Source organism: Spermophilus citellus, assembly GCF_964194105.1.
Source record: "Spermophilus citellus genome assembly, chromosome: 8".
Taxonomy (NCBI): Eukaryota; Metazoa; Chordata; class Mammalia; order Rodentia; family Sciuridae; genus Spermophilus; species Spermophilus citellus.
This window is the reverse complement of record NC_138189.1, coordinates 130397194-130421723: the sequence shown is the minus strand read 5'-3', so window position 1 is coordinate 130421723 and position 24530 is coordinate 130397194. Positions and strand designations below refer to the sequence as shown.

At 41.6% G+C, this 24530-nt stretch overlaps 1 protein-coding gene across 9 annotated transcripts in view; it reads left to right on the top strand.

Moving 5' to 3' along the window:
- The first annotated feature begins 851 nt into the window (after window positions 1-851).
- The window catches only part of DCLK2 (doublecortin like kinase 2), a 152181-nt gene continuing 128502 nt past the window's right edge, over window positions 852-24530 (top strand). For all 9 annotated transcript variants that reach the window (XR_014023359.1, XR_014023360.1, XM_081304759.1 and 6 more), the window contains exons 1-2: window positions 852-1275; window positions 22307-22641. Coding sequence is in view for 7 of the 9 variants with exons in the window: in XM_081304759.1 (XP_081160885.1) it covers window positions 855-1275; window positions 22307-22641 (756 nt within the window). In the remaining 2 variants the exon portion in view is untranslated. The remainder of the gene's footprint in view (window positions 1276-22306; window positions 22642-24530) is intronic.

The window sequence follows — 24530 nt, the reverse complement described above, 5'->3', positions numbered from 1 at the left end:
GCGCCGGGTAGTAGCTGTCAGGCGGGCGGGGCTGCCTAGGACCCGGGAGGAGCCGCTCCTCGCGCGCCGCATCGCCCCCGCGGTCCGGCCTCCGCTCCGCGGCCCTCGCCCTCTCCGGAGGTTTGGGCCTCCCTGAGGGGCCAGAAGCCCTGCGGGCCCTGACAGCCGGCCGGCCTCGGCGCGGATGCCGGCGGGTGGGCTGGGCCCGCCGGCTGCGTGGGAGGAGGGCTGCATTATTTCCCGCTAGGGCCGGCGCGGGGGGAGGACGGGCCCTGCCCGGACGCGGAGCCCCGGACGGCGCGCGCTGCGGAACCGGCGGGGCCTGGGCGCGCACTGGGCGGCGGCGCGGCGTCCCCGGCTGGGGCCGGGCGCTCTCCCACGCTCGCTCCCCTCCCCCAGCCTTCCTTCCTTCCCCTCGGCGCTCCCGGGAGCGGTGGGCGGACGCGAGCCGCGGCGGGCGCCCGAGCTTTGTGTGCGCCCGCGGGCCCCGGGCGAGCCTCGGGCGGCCCAACTTTGCCGCTCCCGACCGGCTTCCGAGCGGGAGTTGTGAGGCGTGGCCCGTGGAGGAGGCGCTTGGGGGGGCGTGGGGCTCCCCAGCTGGCGGGAGGACGGAGCGAGACGCGCTGGACAATGAGCTGGGCAGCTCCAAGCCGCGGCCACTTTTAGCTGGGGGCGTGGGTCGGCCCGCGCCTCCGCGGCTCAGCGGCCCCACCTGCGAGGAGAGGGCGGGATGCCCGCGCCAGGTGCGCCGGTGCTTTAAGGCCCCGCGCAGCCGGACGTCCCTCCACGGCCGCTCGCGTCGCCTCTAGGCTGCCTGGAACGTGCTTTTGAGGAGAGCTTTCTGAGCAGCCGCGATGGCCAGCACCAGGAGTATTGAGCTGGAGCACTTTGAGGAGCGGGACAAAAGGCCGAGGCCGGGGTCTCGGAGGGGGGCGCCCAGCTCCTCCGGGGGCAGCAGCAGCTCGGGCCCCAAGGGGAACGGGCTCATCCCCAGCCCAGCTCACAGTGCCCACTGCAGCTTTTACCGCACGCGGACCCTGCAGGCCCTCAGCTCGGAGAAGAAGGCCAAGAAGGCGCGTTTCTACCGGAATGGGGACCGCTACTTCAAAGGCCTGGTCTTTGCCATCTCCAGCGACCGTTTTCGGTCCTTCGATGCGCTCCTCATGGAGCTCACCCGCTCCCTGTCCGACAACGTGAACCTGCCCCAGGGCGTCCGCACCATCTACACTATCGACGGCAGCCGGAAGGTCACCAGCCTGGACGAGCTGCTGGAAGGTAGGAGGGACGGGCACCGCGCTGCAGGTGCGGCGGAGCGCGCTGGCAGGTGCAGCGGCCGCGGGCCAGAGCGCACCCGCCCGCCCTGCGCAGAAGGGAGCCTGCGGGGCGCTTTCTAGGTGGCCGGGGGAACTGCAAGCTTCTGCTGCTCTGTGGGTTGTGTGTATGAGGGTGGAGGGGACGCCCACAGTACTCTTTCCTTCTTAAGATATTTGCTTTTAAAAAAAGAAAGAAAAAACCAGAAGCAAAATTAGGCGTTGGTGGCACCTCTTGAGATTGCACTCGAACAAAAAGAAGTTAGCCAAACTACTTGGAAACATGACTCTTCCTTTAGCTTGGGCAGTTGCCTACTGTTTAGCTGTTTAGCCCTTGGCCTGGACCCCAAGTGCAGGCACTTGTGGTGTTCCAATATATGGGATGCTGTTACACTTGCTCTACTCAGAAGCTGTGACTGTGAAGTGCTCTGGGTTGGCTTTCCTGGATTGGCTTGCTGCAGAAGTCACTTCAGGTCAAAAGGGGTGATCCTGGACAGAAGTCCCAACTTTGGCTGCATGTTGGATCACCATGGGGTCTTTCAAAAATAGGGGTGCCTGGCTTTCACCCCTAGATATCCTGATTATATTGGTTTGGGGTGTGGCTTGGGTGTTTAGCATTTTGAAAGCTCCCTAGGTGATTTTAATGAGCAGCCAAGATTGAGAACCACTGTGTTAAGGGTTTTCCACATTGGATTGGAAATGAGGTGAATCAAGGTCAGTCTCTCTTGCTTCCTTCCCTAATGAGAGTACCTAGTTGGAATGATAGAAGCCATTGGAATCAGCAGTTGAGGCCTGTTATAAATTACTAACCCAGGCATGACCACCATGCATCACTCAAATGGACTTAAATTAGTTGTATGTTGGGTCATTATTGAATTCCTGCAATATTTTTTTCTTCTTCTCAGGGAGAAAAACTTTTCTAGTAGTTAAGAACCTGTTTGCAGTTCTAAACAGCATCCAGAAAGATCAGGCCAAACCCAAGTATGTGTTGACTGCATATTTTCGTGAAGTTAGTGCTCACGCATCTATCTTAATGCAAATGGACAGTCATAGCAATATTGTCTTGGTATAGGGAGAAAACTCATCATCGAGCCAGGTATTTTCCTTATATTATCTCAGTGTCCTAGTTTATTATGTTCTGAAGGCATTATATCCATTTTATAGATGAGGAAACTTAAGTTTCCTCTTTAAAAAAAGTGCCTTGTCTCATGTAGCCATATGAGTCCTGTAAGAGGTTGAGTTTCTTGCTTTGTATGGTGGCGCATGCCTGTAATCCCACTGGCTATAGGGGCTGAGTCAGGAGGATAACCAGTTCAAAGCCATTCTCAGCAATTTATCGAGACCCTGTCTATATATAAAGTATAAAGAGGGGCTAGGGATGTGGCTCAGTGTTAAGTGCCCCTGGGTTCAACCCCTAGTACCAAAAAAGGTTGTGTTTCTCTATGTAGGCACTTTTATCAGAAGTTTTCTTTGCTTTGGTTGGAGGACAATACTGCTGAAATTAAGTTGTTTCTTCAGTCTGTATATACATTCTCTAGTTCAGTCCTGTGTTCTGATTTTAAAGACTTTCAGAAGGAGGTGAAGATTTTTGTAGCAGTATAAGTAAATGAAGAGGTGCTGGCAAAAGGGCTATATATCTCTTTTCTTATTTGTGTTAAGTACTTAAAAGCAACATTTGCCTAGATATTTCTAAACTGAGTAATTTCTAACTGATCCAAGGTCAAGAGTTGCAGCCCTTGGAAGGATCCAGGCAACCAATGCCTATTGCCTAAGCCTTGGTTTCCCTTTCAGATACTGTTCCAGGTGTGTCTCGGGAGGGTCAACAATTTTGATATCCTCTGAACTAATTTAACAATGTATTTACTACATAAAATTAAGGTCCTTTTAAGATGAATATCATAGAAAGATGATCAAACTGACTATTTTCTGTATAAATGAGAGCACAATTACATATGCAGGCTGTTGTCACTACACAGGGGATGCTTGGCCCACTGGCTCTAATTCTTAAACTACAGTTTCAACCACAAATTGACAACAAATTTACTTCAAATCATTCATTTGCTAATGTTTGGAAACTAGGGATTTGGAAAAACACTAGAGTCCAGATTATACCACAATACAATAAATAAGGATGTCGTTATAACAGATAGTTATAGAGCAAATGTTTCTTTGGCTTTGCCCACTTCTTTCAAGCAGTTTTAATGTAATAAAATTACTACAAAAGAAGAAACTATGGGCAGTCTTTTTTTTTTTCCTCCATAGAATTCTTTGTCTAATGAATGTCTATTAGACAAAGTCCCATATTCAATGTCCCATAAAATAGATCTTTGTCTAATTCTTGAGTTTCCCACAAGGTGAGTGAAATACCTCATAGTAATGCATTTTTCAAAAGATAACCATCATTGCTTAATATCCTTTCAGAATGCAGATAGCTTTAAGTTTTATTTAAAATCATGTATTCAAATGTTTAGATTGACTGTGTAGAAGAACCAATCAATTATCTGTGAAGTTATTTGTATCAGTAGAAACAGGTCTGTAGTATTGCCCATTGTCGTTAATTTTTTTTTTTTATTTCATTTAGTTAACTGGGTTTTTCTCCGACTTTGTCATTTTTAATAAAGACTCTTAGGCAGTATTTTATACCCTTGTGTTCCTGTCTTCTCTCCTCTGCATCTTCCATCCCATGAAACTTGTAGTTTAGGAGACAGTGTTTTTTCTGAATGCTCTCATCAGGGAATAGGAAGTAATGACTCAAGACAGCAAGGCTGGAGCCCTCAAAGTGCCATTGAACTCAGATGACAAAAGGAATTTGCATGACCCAGATTTTTTTTTTTTTCTTCTGCCCTTGACCTTGAGAGTCTCCGGAGGCTAAAAGCTGTTCTAGTGTTAGCCAGCACTCCTCTAGCACTACACTAAACCATCAGGCACCTTCAGTTTATTGATTTACCCACCCTCTTGCTGGATTAATTTCACTGAATCGATGCTGTGCATTCCTGTAATCCTGTTTATTCTTTACTACTGGATGGGGACCTCCTTTTATAGGAGAACTGAGACCCCCTAACTGTCAGTGTTGGGAAAATGAGCTGAGCTGTCTCCAGCTGTGAGCCTGCCTAGCCTTGAGTAGTCTTAAGAGCCAACTGAGGGCATCTGAGGCCCTCTTATGCAGTGCTGAGTCAGAATTCCTAGCCTCAATTCTGCTGCATGAGTCCTCTTCCCTTCTGAGCATTTTGGTTATGTTTGGAAAATTTTTATGTCTTGAAGAGATAAAGAATACTTACTAGAAACAGTGTCTGATTACATCAAGTTTGCTGGGTTCTGCTAACTGGATTTGAGAAATTCACCTCAGTTACCTGGCCTCAGTGTATTTTTCCTGTAGAACTATAGGTTGGCAGATCCCCTTTCTGGATTGGGTCTCTTCTAGACTAATGGTATGTACCTTTTCCTACCTGAGTGGTTATTTACAGATGGCCTGGGCCACCTTTCCTTGTCCAGAAACTGTCATTCAGAAAATGCCCTTTTACCAAGCTGTGAGAGGAGTTTGTGGCTCTGAAAAAGTATTTACCTAGAGCCAAACATAGTCACAGATACTTCTTGCTGCTTCTCACATTCCAAAGTAAAATGTCATTTTATGTTGTTTCTACCTTTTACCCCTTTGTAAAAGATAGGTAAGCTGGATACTTGGCATGTGAGATAATTTTGATAATTTGATTATTGGTAGTTTAATTCCTTTATGAAGTTAACTTGAACATCTAAGAAAAATAAGGTTCTAAAGTAAAGCACCTGGGGTTCTCTGCCAAACCTAGTTTACTGCACCTGTTTGGTTAGGTTGGCATCTTTGAAGGTGTTAAAGACCCCCAAATACAGGATCTGAGAGTTTGAAGTAAAATGAGGCTCCATAAGAACCCAGATTATACTTAGTTCCCCCTCCCCCCAAAAAGTAGATTTTTAAAAAAAATAATAAAAACTGTGCTTTTGGAACATGTTATGGTGAGAAGATAAATCTAAATCCCATGAGATAATTGCATAAGAAGTCAAAAGTTTCTATAGGACAATTTAACATTAAATCTTACATCTGCAAAGTCTTCTTTTTTAAAAAATTATTTTTTCTTTTCAGTTATACATGACAGTAGAATGTATTTTGACATACCATACGTACATGGAGTATAACTTCCCATTCTTGTGGTTGTACGTGATGTGGAGTTACACTGGTTGTGTACTCACTCATGTATGAGCATAGAAAAGTTGTGTCTGATTCATTCCACTGTCTTTCCCCATCCCTTCCCCCCACTGCCCTCTTCCAACCTGGTGACCCCCTTCCCCACATTGTGAGTCAGCATCTGCATATCAGAGAACATTCAGCCTTTGGTTTTTTGGGATGGGCTTATTTTACTTAGCATGATAGTCTCTAGTTCCATTCATTTATGGGAAAATGCCATAATTTCATTCTTCTTTGTGGCTGATTAATATTCCGATGTGTATATGTACCACATTTTCTTCATCCATTCATCTGTTGAAGGGCACCTAAGTTGGTTCCATAGTTTAGCTATTGTGAATTGAGCTGCTATAAACATTGATGTGGCTGCATTACTATAAGTGTGCTGATTTCAAGTCCTTTGGGTACATGTCAAGGAGTGGGATAACTGGGTCAAATGGTAGTTCCATTCCAAGTTTTCTGAGGAATCTCCATCCTGCTTTCCATATTGGCTGCAACAGTTTGCCGTCCCACCAGCAATGTATGAGTGTGTCTCTTCCCCCACATCCTTGCCAACACTTATTGTTACTTGTATTCTTGTTAATTGCCATTCTGAGTGAGGTGAAATCTCAGTGTAGTTTTAATTTGCACTTCTTTAATCTTCAAAGTCTTCTTTACCTGCCAGACTTCTGGATTATTCAAGACCCTCTTTAAATATTGCCTGTGAAGTCTTTCCTCAGACTTCTGTGCAGAAGGTCTTAGAACAGTTGCTGATTGAGAGCACACTGTGTGTCAGGCATCCCTTCTCCTGCTGGACTAGAGTTGCCCTCTGGGAATTCACGATTTAGGGGAAAAGAGAGAATGAGCATCAACACACAGGATGGCTTCAGCTAAAATGCTGTATATGAGGTGGTGATGGGACAGGGCTGGAGGGCTGTGGCTGGGAGATGGGAGGAGGAGCCAGAGGAATGGCTACTGTAGCCAGAATCTGAGGTCTCCCTCCTTTGCCTGAACTGCATTTCTTTTGTAATCTGTGCTTTGTAGTCTAATTAGGGATATTTCTGGATCTCTTTTGCACTAGACTGAGAGCAGTCTGAAGTTGAGGATCTTAGACACACCATAAATTAATTGATTAGATGACTCAGAATAATTTTACCGTTAAATCTCTTGCTGATCAAGGGAGGTTTTGTGTGAATTAAGCTTGAATGGCGTTGTCCCATTTTAATATTAATTAAATTAAATTTTAATTTTCTCAAAATTAAACAACAAAACAAAACAAACCTTAAAAAGAGCTCCCCTTTGTTCAATCCCCAGTACCTGAGGGAGGGAGAGGTTGATAGTTGGGGAAAATCTGTGCTAACTCACCATGTGGAGGGAACAACTCTTAATAATACCTTCTTCAGATCTCATTGTCTTCTTCGTTTCCTTAAGAAAAATGAGATGTGCTTTAATACAGCTGCATAATCTCTTTCCAGAGGTAACAGGAAAAGAAATTTTCATTTGAAGAGTAATTCTAAAGGGGTAAAGTATTTGAGGAAAGCATTTATGAGATTAAAGTATGATACAGTGATACTTTGGAAGTTATAAGACAAGATCAATATTTCATGAGGTTTTAAGCTATGGAAATGGATATTTTATGGTCCTGTGATATGGAATGAAGAAAATTGGATTCTCTTGGACAGTAGTTATCAGTCTGTGTTCTTTATTCTCTGATGGGGCCTGGCGGAATCTGGATGGTCCTTTTTCCTCAACCCCATCTTCCCCTGCCCCACTACTTGTTTTTGTCTGTTCTGGTGAAATCAGCCACGACCTTAAGAATCTAGAGATCCTTTTCTTCCCCCAGTGCTACTATTTACCAGATGTTTTGTGTGTAGTGATTGTGTGAGGTTCTGTACTTCTTTATCTCATACCTGATAGACTGAAGAAATGGGAAAATACTGGTTTGCTGAGACCAATTTATATACATTTTATTACACTGTAACATCAACATCTCAAAGTTACTGAAATAACTTACGGTGGTGGTACTATGTTATCTTAAATTATATGTATCATACTAGACAGACATATGATCCTTGATCTCTTCTTTAGAACTGTTCTCCACACTTCAGATTAATTTTAAACTAATAACAATGTGATTCTTTATCATTCAGTGATTGACATTGTCTTTCCCAAAACCCTTGCTTCTTCAAGAGAAGAAAAAAGAGGTTATAGAAACTTACTACCGATTATGTTCATTAACTCTGTGTTGGGAGAAGTAGCCCAACGTATATTTGTGTTTTATTGTTTCATTATTTTAGTAGTCAAAGCCAGTAGCTGGAAGGTTCCATGTGAGCCCTACACTGTATTTAACTCTTCTTGGTGTGCAATATGTGGCTTCTTAATGAATGATAGTGGTCTTTGGCATCTTACAACAAAATGTGTGCTTGCAACTTTTTGCCTCTAATTCTGGGAACAACAGTGGTGCTACATGAACCTTATTCTACTTATTATTACTATTTTTATTATTTGGTGCTGGGAATTGTTCCTAGGGCCTTGCTTGTGCTAAGTGTGTACTCTGTCACTGAGCTACACGGCCAGCCATGGTCCTCCTTCTGTACAGCAGCATGGTAGACATTTTGAGCTAGTGAACATTCTTTCCTCTGCTATTTTCTTTTCCCTCTCATCCCTTAAACATCATCACCTCTTTCTCTTGGACAAACATCTGGTTTTTGAATCCTTTATCACTTTTACTGAATCTTTTTAAGTCGGTCTCATTATTACTTGCTTAAAACTGGGGCCTAATCTTCCCTCTTTGTGAGATTCAGGGATAGAGGAAGAAGGTGTGAAACAGAGGTCCCCAGAAATTGGGGCAACTCTGTTAGTCAGCTTTCATCGTGACCAAAATGCCAGACATCAACAATTTAAAGGAGGAAAGAGCTATTTTGGCTCGGTTTTGGAGGTTTTAGTCCACGGTCAGCCAGCTGCATTGCTTTGGGTCTGAAGTGAGGCCGAACATCATGGGGAAGGGCAAGGAGGGGAGGAAAGATGCTCAGCTCACGAAAGCCTGGACATGGAGAGGGAAAGACACCAGGACAAGACTGCCACCTCCCAGAAGTCCACTCAGCTCTCAGCGAGTTAATCCACTGATGAGACCAGAGCCCTCACAATCCAACCCCCAAAGCCCCACTTCTGGACATTGCTGCAGTGGGCACCAAGCCTTCCACACGTGAGCCTTGGGGGATTCTAGATCCCAGTCATAACAAACTCTGTGGAGGAAAGTTTTACCTGCATTTCAGCAATCCTGACCTTATACCAATCATGCCCCAATTTATTGACAAATATTATTAGATAGTCACATTTTAATTTGAAGATGTCTCAATATCCTTAAGGTGTTGTATACACATACACACATATGTATTTATATGTATATAATATGATTCACACTAATTTACATATTTGTGGGGTTCAGTGTGATTTTTCAATACATGTGTAGAATGTGTAATGGTCAGATCAGGGTTATTGCCATGTCTGATTTTTTTTCTTCTGGGCACATACAAAATCTTCACTAGCTATTTTGAAATATTCAGTTAACTGCCAATCATCATTATCCTACTGTGCTACAGAGTATTGGGTGTTGTTCTTCCGATCCAACGTGATATTGCAGTTGTTTCTCAAACTTTAGCAACATTTGGGCCACTTTAAAAAAAAAAAAATACAGGCCTCGGGGTGTAACTCAGTGGTAGAGCATGTGCAAGACCCTGGATTCAATATCCAGTGCCAAACAAATAGAAAACCCCAAACCTATACAAATCTCACATCTAAATAGCTGAAGCCCAGTATTGCCTTAAATACTTTACGTTGTCACTTACATGTTTATAAATATAAAAAGTATGCTCACACACCAGTGTAATCCAAATAAACCAACACTGTAAAAGCCAAAAAAACAAAACAAAAAAAAAAAAAAAAAACAAAAACAAAAAAAACCCCTCTATAACCAGTAAAAACTTAAGATAGCAATATGAAGCTGCAGGTACTGTTCAAACTAAATTGGTATTCCCAGTGTGACCCTAGTGCTGATTGCTGAATTTGGTGTGTTGTATTTCAGAATGCTGTGTAATGAGTCAGTTTTACACTATTAACAAGTCTTTATTTCTACAGAGTAAAATTATGTCCTCAGGCCTTAACTTGCTGTGAACTTGTCTTTTACATACATTAAAAGATCACTTCTCTCCTTCCTCATTTCCTCCTGGTAAAGCTATACCACTTGATACCCAAAGAGTAGGGGCTTTACATAAGTGGGATGGCTGTATTTTATTTAGAAGCAGTTGCTCAGTTAGATGTTCCAGAACGGGGTGCTTTCATTTAAAAACTTATCTTCAAAAAAGTGCAAAATTAAAATTCCCACAGCAAACTCTTGAGTGCAAAATGTACTTGGCCCTGCTGTGAGGAGCAAGGAGGCAAAAGGGGGTCTCATCTGTAGGCTCAAGCCTGTCAGGAGAGTAGATAGTTTCTTTTTTGTGGGCAGGTGTTTTGGTTTTCACTTTCAGCACTTTGGTCTCAGGTTAAACCCCTTCCAAATAGCTCTGTTGAAATATGGATGTGTGAACATACATACCTCTTTCTTCATGTTGACATGTTTGAAGTAGCTTCTGTACCCCTTCCTTGGTGGAATGTATCATGGAATGCTGAATGTGACCTTCCAAGATGATTTTGTTCAGGTATGTTAAAGGAGCATTGGTCTCAGGGGTCAAAGGTCAAAGGTCTTCTTTTGTGTCCTTCAGGTGAATGCAACAGCTACCCTCAGAGATGTGGCAGATGATACAGATGAACCATATCCAGGCCAGAGCAGTGCATTTTGTGACATTTCACTGATTCCTATAGTTTTAAATTTGGACTACTGTACCGTTTTGTTAGGAAGCCCAGTTAAGTTGTTTGCCAAAACAGATGAATAACTCAGTCTTCTTTTCCCCCACTGTGTATTTTTCTTAACCAGCTGGGCGTGGGAACTGCTTGCGGTGGAGATATGCACCCAGTATCTCAAATGTTGCACTTGAGAGGCATCGAATGTTGGAGATGCAGGCATTCCTGAATGTATTTTCCTTGGTTGCATTCTTTTGGAAGCAGTATTTTCCTTAGTTTTGGAAGTTGGGAAAGCATTTAGGGTCCTGAGATTTTGCTGGTATTAGACCTTAAGTGTCTGCCCAGGTTTTCTTTCCTTCATCGTCCCTTTTCTGCATGACCATATTTGTGTGTCCTTTTCTGTAAGCATGAAGAGCCTTTGTACTTTGGATTTGTAAACAGATTTTTCTTTCAGTATTTGCTTCCACTCCATGAGTTAGGTATCATTTGCATCCAAATCTTGTGAAACTGTATTTCTGCCACAAATGTCAGGATCATTTGTAATTTCAAATTAGTTAGCAGTGTTGAGCAATTAATGTAAATACTTAAACGGGAATGAGAGACTCTACAGTAACTGATAGGAAAGTAGGCTAAAACTGCTGACGTTGGAATTTCCTATATAAGACTGCAGGTAGCCATTCATCATTTCTAACAGTAGCTTTTTTTTTTTTCTTAATTGGGTTAAGAAAGCTTAAAATGAGATCTACCCTCATAACAGATTTTTTACGTGTGTAATACAGTATTGTTACCTATAGGCACAGTGTGGTAGAGCAGATCTCTAGAACTTACTCATCTTCATAACTGAAACTTTATACCAGTAAGACAGCAGTTCCCCATTTCCCCCTCCTCAGCCCCTGGAAACCATCATTTTACTGTCCATTCTAAGGTTGGCTGTTGCAGATCTCATGTGAGTAGACCCATGAGTATTTGCTACTCTATCTAGCCTGTTTCACCTATATGTGTCTTCAGGTTTATCCATGTTGTATTGCACGTGGCAGGATTTCCTCGTTTTGTTAAGGCTGAGTGGCATTCTGTATGATATTCTGTTGTTTGTTTCCATCACATTTTCTTTGTGTTCATCTATTGCTGGGTATCTTTGTTGTCTCCATATCTTGGCCATTGTGAATAATGCTGCTGCTTTGAATGTGGGCTTACAAATACCTGTTTGAGTCCCTGCTTAATTTCTCCTCCTCCTCCTCCTCCTCCTCCTGGGGATTGCACACTGTGTGTTCTACCACTGAGCTCCATCTTCAACTCCTTATATATCTTTTTTATTCTTTTTGAGGCAGAGTCTTGCTAAGTTGATGAGGCTGGCCTTCAACTTGTGGTCCTCCTGTCTCGGCTCCCAAGTTGCTGGGATCACAGATGTGCATCACCATGCCTGGCTGAGCACCTGCTTTCAGTTCTTTTGGATGTGTACCCAGAAGTAGAATTGTTGGATTATAGGATGGTTATATGTTTAATTTTTGAGAACTCTTTTCCATAGCAGCCTTGCCATTTTCTGTTCCCACCAACAGTGTACTAGGTTCTGATTTCTCTGTATCCTCTCTGATACTTGTTATGTTTTAGCTAACCCCCTCCCCCACCACCCGGACCTGTTGGTGGTCATCCTAATAGGAATGATTTGATATACCATTGTGGTTTTATGTGTATTTGTGTGATTATTAGTGAAGTCGAGCATATTTTCATATACCTGTTGGTCATTTACATGTTGTCTTTGGAGAAATATCTATTCAAATTCTTCGCTCATTTTCTAATTGGATTAGTTTTTTAAAACTATTTCTTATGTATATTTGGAGATTGAAGGATAAAAATCACATTTCAGTAGGTGTTGAGTATAGAAAAATATTTGAGAACTCAATACCTTTTTATGATAAAAATGCTAATAACCTAGATTTGAAGAAATTTGCTTCAAAAATAATAGGACATAAATAAAAATTCCACAGTCGACATCATACTCAATGGTGAAAAAGAGAGTTTTTCCTCTAAGATTAGGAAAAAGGCAAGGGTGTTCATTCTTGGCACTCAAATATTCAATGTAGTGCTGAAAGTCCTAGCAAGGGAAAGTTAAAACACACACACACACACACACACAATTCATAAAGGAAGACGTAAAATTATCTGTTGCAGATAACATGATTTTTATGTAGAAAAACCTCAAAGAACCCACAAAAATTATTAAAATAAATATATTTAGTAAAGCTATAGGATTCAAAATCAATATACAAAAATGGTTTGTTTTGTATACTAACAATGAACTATCTAAAAAGAAAATTAAAGCAAACCCATGTGAAATCACATTAAAAATACTTAGGAATAAACTTACCAAGAAGGTGAAAGACTTATACTTTAAAAACCACAAAACATTGTTTTCTTTCTTTTATCAAGTAAGTGGAAAGACATCCTGTGTTCATGAATTAAAAGACATAATGTTAAAATTTTCACATCACCCAAAGTGGAGTACAGATTCAGTACAATCCCTATCAAAATCAAAATCCTGTTAGTCTAGAGAAACAGGAGCAAAGTTGGCTGGAGCCATCACACCTCCTGATTTTAAAATACATTACAAACATATGGTAATTAAGACGGTGTACTATTGGCATAAAGTCAGACATATAGACCATTGGAACTAAATAGGCATCCAGAAATAAACCCACAAACGTACAGCCAAGTGATATTTAGTAAGTGTGTCGAATACACAGTAAGGAATGGCAGAGTCTTCAACAAATGGCATTGAAGAAAGCTGATGCCCACATGCAAAAGAATGAAATTGCATCCTTACACCATGCCCCCCCCCCCAAAAAAAAAAAAACAGTGAAAATGTAAATCTAAGACCTGAGACTGTAAAACTCCTAGAAGAAAATAAACACTCCCCCGAACCCTGCAAAGCATAAGCAATAAAAGCAAAAATAGACAGGTGTGACCACATTATGTTAGAAAGTTCATCACAGCCAAGACTCCAGGGAGTGAAAAGGCAGACCATACACCTGACAGGTGCTTAGTATCTCACAGTAAGTCAAGATCTTTAAATGTTGAGGAATTACTGTAATGTAGTTGTTGGAAACGTGCGTGTAAAAACACACATATTCTGTTGATTAAAGGCACTACATTTATTAGTCTACAGAATGCCCTGGACATTTGATGTTTTAGTGGTCTGAAGTGAAAAAAAAAATATTGGTAGGTATTAGGCATTTCTTATTCCTGTTGGCTTTCCTAGATGCCTGCTTCTTAGATTCTTGTCCCCCCCCCCTTTTTTAAGGGATGCTGGGGATCAAACCCATGTTCTCCTTTATGTTAAGCTTGCACTCTGCCTTTGAGCTACACCCCAACCCCTCCTATTTCGGGTTTGTTTGTTTGCTGGTTGTTGTTGTTGTTGTTTGTACCAGGGATTGAACACAGGGGCACTTAACCACATCCCCACCCCTTTTATGTTTTATTTAGAGACGGGGTCTTGCTGAGTTGTGAGCCCCTGGGATTACAGGCATGTGCCCGGTCCTCTTGCCTTTTGACAATCTGACGTGACCTAAGAGTCTCCCATGTAGGAGCTTCTCTGGGAGCTTGACGCTGAGCCTCCCAGGATCATTCTTTGTAAATGACTGTACTGTGCACACAGTTCATCTAGAAACAGTGCAAATGCTGATCATGGGATGTTTATCTTGGAAATGATGCAATTTCATCATTATTCTGACAAATATCTGTTTTGTTTTGTTTTTTTTTTCTCCTGTGGTGATAAGGATTGGACCCAGGGCCTGGTGCATGTTAGGCAAGGGCTCTACCACTGTGCTGCATCCCCAGCCTGACAAACATCTTTTTAGTGCTTGTTGTATACAAGGTACTAAGTGCCAGGTGATAGTACTATGAAGAAGGTACAGTCAGTCTTTGGAAGGAAATTCCAGTCTGAGTTGTGGTTTGTAACCAGAGATTGTTTTCAAAGTCGCCTGTGAAACTAGAAAACCTTACCCACATGTTCAGGTCTCATCTTCCAACGATTCTGTTTCAGTTGAACTGGGGTCAGGAGGCTTGGGCTTCTGTGCTTATGCTGCAGAATCAGCTGACTTTTAAAGAAATTCTCCATTAAGAACCTCTGGAAGACAAAGAGTGGGCTCAGACACTTTTTTTTTTGGTCACAGATAAAGAATGCTAATGAGAAATTAATGCATTATAAGTCAGTGTACAGAAGGACCCTCTAAGAGTGATATAATATTAAAATTTTATTTTCAGTTATTAGATATAATATATACACAGCTCATAAAACAAATGCATAGCCCAATGAATTAACACTTTTGTGATTACCAACCATGACAAGAATAGAATATTGCTGCCAGTTATAACTCTTTTCTCCCCCCAAATAACAGAAGCTTGGCTCTTGCTTTTCTTTATTTTTTTTACCACTTATGAAGGCATCCCTAGTAAGTATATAGTTTATTTTTTCTGCTTTGAATTCTATAGAAATAGAATCCTACTGAATATATTCATTTATCACTTTTTGCTCACCATTGTTGTGTTAATCAGCTTCCTGTTACTACAACAAAATACCTGAAAACAACTTATGAAGAGTAAAGGTTTATTTTCACTCATGGTTTTGGCAGTTTTCATCCTTGGTTGATGGCTCCATTTGGATCCCTGGTGAGACAGCACATCCTGGTGGAGAGCCATGGTGGGTGGAGCGCCATGGTGGGTGGAGTGCCATGGTGGGTGGAGCAAGCTGCTCACCTCATAGTGGCTGGGGAATAAAAGAGAGAAGGGGCAGGTTCTAGTATCCTCCTCTAGGGGACACTACCAAAGACCCAGGAGACCCCACCTCTTAAGGGTTCGACTATCTCCCAATAGCACCAAGCTGGCCAACCAAGCCTTGAACTCGTGAACCTTTGGGGGACATTTCAGATCCAAGTCTAGCAGTCATTTCTCAAATTCATTCAGGTTGTTGCAAATAACTTTAATTTGTCCATTGTCATTACTGTGTAGTAGTCCATTAAATGTCAGCACACCCCTCCCCATATGTGTCCATTCTCCTCCTGTGGGACATGTGTACTGGCCCCTGGCTGTAAGCACTGCAGTACTTCTGTGGATGTGGGTGATGGACTGTGCCATTGTGCATGAATTTCTCTGCGTTTTTTTTTCCTTCAGTAAATTTTAGGGTATTGATAACATAGTATTAGATAATGCCAACCTGGTTTGCCTAAGTTATCAGATCAATTTAAAATCCATTCAGTGTGTGAAAGTTCCTTGGCAGGGACAGTTAATTTTGATGGTTAGTTTTTAAAAAAAGAAAGAAAAAAAGAGGAAGAGGGCATGGAATAAATAGGAAGGAGTCGGGATAAGAGGGTCTGATCAGTTTGGAAGGAAACTGCATATACACCTGCATGACCCTGCTGTGGTTTGTCACCACTGAGACTCATGCCAAGGCTTAATTCCCCAAGCACCAGGGTTGAGATGGTGGGACATTTGAGAGAGATAATCAGGGCAGGGGGTACTAACCTCCAAAGAGATCCACGTAATTGTGGCAGGACCACTTAGTTTCCATGAGGGTGGGTTGTTATAAAATGATCCTAGCCGGGCACAGTGGAGTACACCTGTTATCTCAGCCACTTGGGAGGCTGAGGCAGGAGGATCACAAGTTTGAGGCCAGCCTGGGCAATGTAGTGAGACCCTGTCTCAAAATAAAATTTAAAAAAGGTTGAGGATGTAATGCTTGTCTAGCATGTGTGAGTCCCTGGGTTTAATCCTCAGTACCACAAAAAAAAAAAAAAAAAAAAAAAAAAGACAAAAAAGAAAGGAAAAAATGTGACCTTGGTCCCACCTGGTCACTTTCTTCCTATCTTACCATGTGAACTCTCTTGCATGAGCTCTTGCCGTGTGATGCCATCTGCATTGTTGTGACAAAGCCATAAGGCCCTGACCAAAGGCCAACTGGTTGGAGTCACCTCACATTGAGCCAGATAAACCTCTATATTTTCTTTGGGAAGTTCTCAACCTCAGGTATTTTGTCATGGCAACCCACAATGGACTGCAATAGATACTAATTTAAGAACCCGTGGGAAGGGGTGGGAGATAAGTCTGAAAGTGTGTGATGTGCTGAAGATATTGGCCTTTATTCTAAGGGCAGTAGTGAGACGACATCAGATCTGTATTTCTAAAACTTGCTGTGACAGCTTTGTGGAGGATGAGTGGGTGAGGCCTGGGTATAGGAGAAGAGTAAAATGAGCTGCTTTCCAGAGATGTCAACAGGTTTGCCATTCTATTGAATGTGGGGAAAAGAGGCAGAGAAGTGGGAGTCTCCGTTCCTGCTTGGTTGACTCTATTGATTTCATTCAGTAAGTTGGGGATTCTAAAAAGTCGCCTGAGGTCAAGGTCAAGATGGCCGTGAGCATGAAGTTAGGCAAAGTGGCATGTGAGATGCCCATAGATGACCTAGATAGAGGCATCTTATGATTTGAACTCATGAGGAAGGTCTAGGCAGGAGATGCCCTCGTTATTTGAGTCTTCAGAGTACAGGTGATGGTTGAGCCCAGGTAAATCTAAGGATGAGGGATGCGTGGGGCCATGAGCAGGTGTGACCGTGGAGTTAAGAGGTGAACTGAAAGACGTTGGATCATAGACGGCAAGGGAAGAACTTGACAGGTGTCAGAAGACACCAGGTCATCAGCTCTCGGAAGACACGAGGTGATGTTAGAAGGACATGCTTTGCGTTTGGCTGTCAGGAGGGAAGTGCTTGGAGATCAGGTGAGCACCGTTTCAGCCAGTGGAGTGCAGGGAGCGGGAGATGTTGCTGTGGCTTGAGAACAAATGGTGGGATGCAGTGGAAAATTGACCAGGACTGCTCATCCCCGGGAGTGCAGGCAGCCCAGTGGGATGAGCTGAGAGGGGAGGGTTGTTTTAAGGTGAGAAACACTTCTATAATCTGGTAGAGAGTCTGTCCAGTTAGGGAAGAGAGAAGAGCAATGGCCCTGAAGTCTCTCAGTATGAGGGGAGGGAAGGACCCTTCCTTAGCTTTAAAAAGGAGAAGAGCTTTGCCGTCACTGAGGAGGGGGAGGAGGTGGGAGGAGTTGGCACAGAAGAAAATGGTAAGGGGGAGGGTTCACAGAGAGCATGAAATTGGAGAAATTGTAGCTTTTATTAGCCTCTTGCCTCTCCAATAGGAAGTTCATTTGGTTGAAGAAGGATGAAAGTTAATAGCCTCCTACACAAATATTCAGATTGTATCACATAATTTTAGACAGTTTGTCAATGTGCTGAATACGAAGTAATGCAGAGTGTCTTTGAACAGATGTCCACGGGAAGAAGCCATAGCCGTACCCCTGGAGAGAATCTTTCTTTTCCCCTTTTCTCTTTAATGGTACTAGAGATTGAACTCGGGGCTGATGTACTACTGAGCTACCTCCCCAGCCCTTTTCATTTTTTATTTTTGAGATAGGGCCTTAATAAGTTGCTGAGGCTGGCCTCAAACTTGTGATCCTCCTGCCTCAGCCTCCAAGTTGCTGGAATTCTAAGCATGCACCATGGCACCAGACACTGGAGGAAGTCTTAAAGGAAATTGAAGAAAGACTTTATCCTATACCATACTTGAAAATAATTAGGTCATATAGGTATTTTACACTTCTACTCATCCTCTCTCAGTACAGAAAGAAACCCCTCTGTATGTAGTAGTCTCATGATCAAAATTTGTAAAATGATTTCTCCCCAATCATCAAAAAAGGAGGAGGACAATGAGAAAATGTATATACGTCTCTTAATTCTCTTTAGCCAAAGACAACCAGGAGCATACCTGTGGTCTAACAAGTTGGGCTTATCACTGTCTGCAGTGAGAAATCTGTATGTTATAGGACACCATGGGAACAGGGCTTTAGAACTGTTGTAGGATTGAGGCCTGGGTTTGGTCATTTTAGGACTAGTCTGAGAAGGCAGGGTGAGGAGCAAGGTGACTGTGTGGTGGAATGTCTGGGCATGTCTGTCTGTAGTGTAGGCAGACTGGATTGACGGAAAAGCTATAATTGATCAAGAAGTGGCGGTCACTCAGTGTGAAGAGGGACGTCTGGTCCTGTGGGTTGCAGGGGGACCTTGTTTTTGAGTTGCTTGTCTTTGTCTCAGAGTGACTTCATTTGAATGCAGATCTGTGAGATTAGGCCCAACAGAACAAAATGGCCTGTGTCATACCAGTTTGTAGTAACAGTGATGTCCAGCTGTGACAGTCGGGTCAGTTCCTGAAGTTAGGAGCAGCTTCATAACACTCTCTCCCTCCCTCCCTCTCTCTCTCTCTCTCTCTCACACACACACACACACACACACATACACACACACAATGTATGCATATAAAATATATGTATATATTTTGTATATATTATAAAATTTATAATACCCTTCTACCTCTATATTTTTATTCATGTTTTGGAGAGTGCAGTTGTAACATGTATTGGCAAAAATTGAAACTCTCTCTTGTAGAGTTTGAGCACGTCCCCCAGAGGTTCACATGTTAGATACTTGGTCTACACTGTGGCAATATTAAGAGGTGGAGGAGCCTTGAAGAGGTGGAGCCTAAGGGAAGGTGTTTAGGTCGCTGGGGGCACCACCTAAGGGATTAGTGCTGTTTTTGTAGAGTAGGTCCTTAGGGAGTGAGTTCTTGAAAAAGAACAAGACTGACTCTTTCTAGGTCTCTGGTTTCCTTTCTTGCCATGTGATCTCTTCCACATGTACTCCCACCATTGTGATGCTCTCTGTCATGAGGCCCCATCAGAGCTGAGCAGAACTGATGCCATGTTCTTGGACCTTCAGAACTAGGAGCTAAATAAATCTTTTCTTCATAAAGTACCTTGCCTCAAGTATTTTGTTATAGCAGTGAAAAATGGACTAATATATAACATTTTATCAGTCTGTCAAGACTCGTCACTTTAGGATGAGCTTTTTCAGCTGAGTGAGTAGCATAGGCTGTACCGCCATTTGGAAAGCTTCACACTTCTGGGGAATGAGTAGAAAACAGAAGACTCTTGCTTGGATCCAGGTAGGATGTGAGTGGTGGGCAGTGGTTAGAGAGGAAGAGCATTTTGGAGGTAGAGTGGACAGAATGTGATGTCAGAACATAGTACACAGGGAGGGAAGCCAGAGATGGGAGGATGACAGCTGGGTGTCTGCTGAGTAGGAGTGAAGCTCCTCAGCAGGCTGGGAGGAAGGGGAGACCGAAGTTGGCAGGGGAGGAACTAATCCTCAGGCAGAGTCCCTACAGTGCCGTGCTGGGAGTCTGGGTGGAGGGTGGACTGATCACCTCTGATCCGTTTTATGGGTGCCTGGTATCATTTATTCCATTCACATTCACTTATTGTTTATTAACATCTTAACTTCTTTTGTCAGCATATTCTCTCCCTGTGGGCAAATTCGTGTAATTGACAACATTATGATCAGAAGATTGATTAAACAGGTGGGGACATCAGGGAAGCTGGCTTATTCTCTTGGTGGCTGTTGTCATCTGCTCCTTAGGAATGTGGGTGCCCTTTTACAAAAGCACAAGACTGAGCCTGAGAGTTGTGAGAGCTGGTGCATAGTAGGTACTCTGTGCACACTGTGAGGATTCTGGGCTTACCAGAAGCACTGTGGTTTGTGTCTGCTATGGGTGCAGGAGGTGGTGAGGGCTTATTTTTTAGGCATTTGCCACCTCATCTCACAATGTATTATAGAGCTGGCCTACGAGGTTTTTTAATTGATTCTTTTTATACACAACATCAGGACATGTATATTTTGACACAATCACAAAGGCATGGGATATAATTTGCTTTGAGTTCAGCCCTCAGCGCTTCTCCCTCCCTGCAACAGAAGTACCATGAAGGACGAGGGGAGAGAGGAAGGGGTTAGCATTTACCTGTAACTGTGCACCTGTGACAGCTTTTCCTTTACCTCTGTTCATTCTGAACCCATGTAAGGAAACTGCGTTCAGATACATTTAAAAATCAGCTCTCCAGATTGATAGGTCAACTGTGCAGGGACTGAATGATCAAGGAAATGTGACGTATTGAATTTGTTCTTGTTTTGTTTCATTTTACCGTTGTTCTTTTCTCTTTGAATGTTGGAAAATGCGTTCCTGGAGCCTACTTCTCCCTGCTCTTAGAAATTGCTAGGATTCCTTTTACTCTTCCATCTTGTATTTTGGATCAGAATATACAATGAAATTTTTATCATACATAAAATAGTAAGGTTCCCCCTACCCGAGTATTGGGGACTGAGCCCAGGGTCCCCTGCACATGCTAGGCAAGCACTGTGTCACTGAGCTACATCACCAGGTCTGGTAAGAGCTTTTTGATGTGACAGTTTTTTTTTTTCTCATGAATACATCCAAGTGATAAGTTTTATTAAGTGATACCTGTTTTTTAAATTATATGCCATTTTCTCAGATGATCATACTGTGAAAAATAATTTAAATGACTCTACAGAGGTGAAAAATCTTTAAATGGTGGAGGTTGGGCTAGATTTCAGATTAGTGGTATAGAAATGTTAAAGCCTGTGATTGGTTCCCTAGTTATCTTGGGCAGTGTTATAATTATACCTTTAAATAAAAGACATTGCTTTTCTTTTTAAATCCTTTTTAAATCCTCCTTATATGACTGATCTGTTACTGAATTATTCATGTGCCTTTGGGAGATTCTAAAGTTCTCCATTAATCAGGATTTTAAGAACATTATGATAATACTTAAATATGATACTAATATTAATAGGGTTTCCTCAGGAATTCTTTCATGATTTTGGTTTCTGTTTTAAGCATTTATAACTTTAAGGCTCATATAAAATTAAGAGTGAGTCTAGTACTGAATATGTGAAAAATAATGAATTATTTTAAAATCATATCTTAGAAAATCATATATATACAAAATAATTTTCTTTTTAGTTGTTGATGGACCTTTATTTTATTCATTCACTTATTTATTTATTTGCAATGCTGAGAATTGAACCCAATGCCTCACACATGCTTGGCAAGTGCTCTCCATCTGAGCCACAACCCCAGCCCTCATGGAGAAAATCTTATATTTAATCTTTTTGTGTTTGAAAAAGCCCAAAGACTCCAAAAACGAAGTGACTTCTGAGTTTCCCAAAAGAAAAATTATGGCATCTTGACATATAATTTTGGATATTTTGAAAATTCAAGAATTAATAAACACTGACAAACCAACTGGCAAATAGAATAACATTTATGTTATACTTAATAAAAATGAAGAAGTTTCATGAATAAAGAACACATCATTTTGACTATTTAATATCCTCTTCTATTTAAGTAGGTGAGGAAAAGCTTGTCTATTTAAACTTACAAGTTATTTTAAATGTATATTCCTAAAAACATATATCTGAGATGTTTCTTTGAGCTGCCAAAACTCTTCTTTCAGTTTCGTGGTGCTTCACTAGTTGAATAAATGATCCTATGAGGGTATAATTTAGTCAGCTTTGGGCAGACATAGTGATTTTCATTTGGACTGAAATCTATAATTGGAAGAAAGAAAATAGTTTTTATTTATTAAAGATAATAAAATAACAGAATGCAGTCTAAACACCAATAAGCTAGTTAGGCTCTGAAAATGAGGAAGAGCTTTAGAATTCGGCCAAGTCACCTGTTTCGCCTTTGTGGCTAATGACACTAAGTGTGCAGAAATGAATGATCCAAAGTGACACAATTTGGTCCAAATAATAGAGCTTGCTTTAATTTCTTGGACTGGTTCTTTTTACCCTACAATCCACTTTATTCTTTGAAAGCTGATCTAGATACCCTTTAAAAGAAAGGGGGTGGGAGAGGACCCAAGGAAAAGGGTGCAGCACATGCTCTCGTGGTGAATCTAAGCTCAGGAGATCAGTTCGTGGGTTACAAGCAGCTGTTCTTCACAACCCCCCACTCCCCCCAAAACGTGCCTGTGATGGGGATAATCAATGCTAATGAAAATAATTTTTGCTTTTTTAGGTGAGAGCTACGTGTGTGCATCCAATGAACCATTCCGTAAAGTCGATTACACCAAAAATATTAATCCAAACTGGTCTGTGAACATCAAGGGTGGGATGCCCCGAACCTTGGCCACCACCACCTCTGTGAAGAGTGAAGTCAAAGAAAGTAAAGATTTCATCAAACCCAAGTTAGTGACTGTGATTCGAAGCGGAGTGAAGCCTAGAAAAGCCGTGCGGATCCTTCTGAATAAAAAGACTGCTCATTCCTTTGAACAGGTCTTGACTGATATCACCGAAGCCATTAAGCTAGACTCAGGAGTGGTCAAGAGGCTCTGCACCTTGGATGGAAAGCAGGTGAGATGCTTCCAGCCTTCACCTCTCCACCTTTCTTTTAAATTCCCTGTGTGGTGTCAGTTTTATATTCAGCAACAAAAATAATTCTAGTGGCCCTGCTCTTATGTGTGTATTCACATCCACATGCACGAGTGGCTTGCAGTTCTCTGGGTATCTCAAATGTGCATATGCTGCTCTGGCTAGTGGAAGGGAAAATGTAGACTGCTGAGGGAAAGGTGTACGTTGAGGGAGGGATCTTATGAATAACAACTGTTGATTAATAAAGTCTGTTGGCTTGGGTATCACAGAAGTCAGAACTAAAGGTAGTTAGCATATTGAGAAAAGCCTCTTTTTTAAAAAAATATTTTAAAATTATACATGGACACAACATCTTTTTTTATTCATTTTTATGTTGTGCTGAGGATTGAACCTAGTGCTTCACATGTTCAAGGCAAGCACTCTGCCTTGAGCCACAACCCAAGACCAAAAGCTTTAAAAAAAAAATACATATATTTTAGTTGTCAATGGATTTTTATTTTTATTTATTTGTTCACATGCAATGCTGAGAGTTGAACCCAGAGCCTCACATGTGCTAGGCAAGTGCTCTAGCACTGAGCTACAACCCCAGCCCCAAAAAGCTTCTTCTCCCATATATATATGGGAGAGAGAATGCATTAACAAGAAAGTACTTTTCATGGGAATGTTCATGTAAGTTTGGTAGGGAACAGTGGAGGCAGTTAGCATATCTGAAACATGAATACCAATTGCCCAGGAAAATGCAAGTCAAATTGTGGTAACAATGTATCAGGGAATCTGAGGAACTTCAAAAACTTGGGCACATTGGGAGGATGCATGAGTAATAGTTACACAAATGTTGCATTTTGTCACAAACTGATTCTCTTTTCTAAAAAGAAACGTGGCTCCCCGATTTCCATAAAGTTAAATATAACATACATATATTTATTTATTACATACATTGTTTGAAAAATTTTAATTTTCAATGTATTAAATTTGTCTATTTCCCCAACATTTGTTTTTTAAATGTTTGGCTCTTGTAATGCTAAGAATATATATAAAAGAAAATAATGTAAAACACTGCAGCAGTGTCTTCTAGAAAAACACAATTAAAATTGTTTCTTATTTCTAAGACGAGCTAGTTAGTAGGCTGTCTTCTGCAACATTAACAAAATTTTAAAAATAGATTCTGGGGGCTGAGGGTGTAGCTGAGTGGTAGAGCACATGCTTAGCATGTGTGAGACCCTGGGTTTAATCCTCAACACCAAAAATAAATAAAAAATAGATTTTGAAGACGACAGTAGAATACGGTAAGATTAGAGTGCTCTAGTTTATTAGTGTTTAGAAGGTATATGTTTCATAGCAGCCTGCCCCAAATAAGTCTACAGTATTAACGAAAATAAATACTTTGTATAGTGGAGTTAATATCACAATAGGACACAAAATGCCTCAAGATTCACTAACATGTAAGTGAAAATAAATTAGACCACAGGAATAAAAAGGAGATACAGTAAATCGGTTTGTTCTTGATGGGCACAAGGAAGACAGGAATAATAGAGATATTTAAAATGTTTAACCAAAAGGAGAATAAAAACCAAATTATACCAAATTGAGAGGGAAAAAGGCATGTAAACAGTAATTGCAGATGAGATTTCAAATAAGAAAACTCGAATTCAGAGACCTCCAAATGAATAACATTCAGGGAAAATATAAAGAAATTGAACATCTAATTCATAGTAGCCATTGAAATGTTAAGAGTTATACAGAAAATTCTCTTCAAAAAGACTCCAGACTACAAATGCAAAAATGTTCACTGAAGCACAAGCAACTCAAAGCCATCATCATATTCAGAATAAAGCATTATGACGAGTAGGACGGAGGTCAGCAGTTAAAGT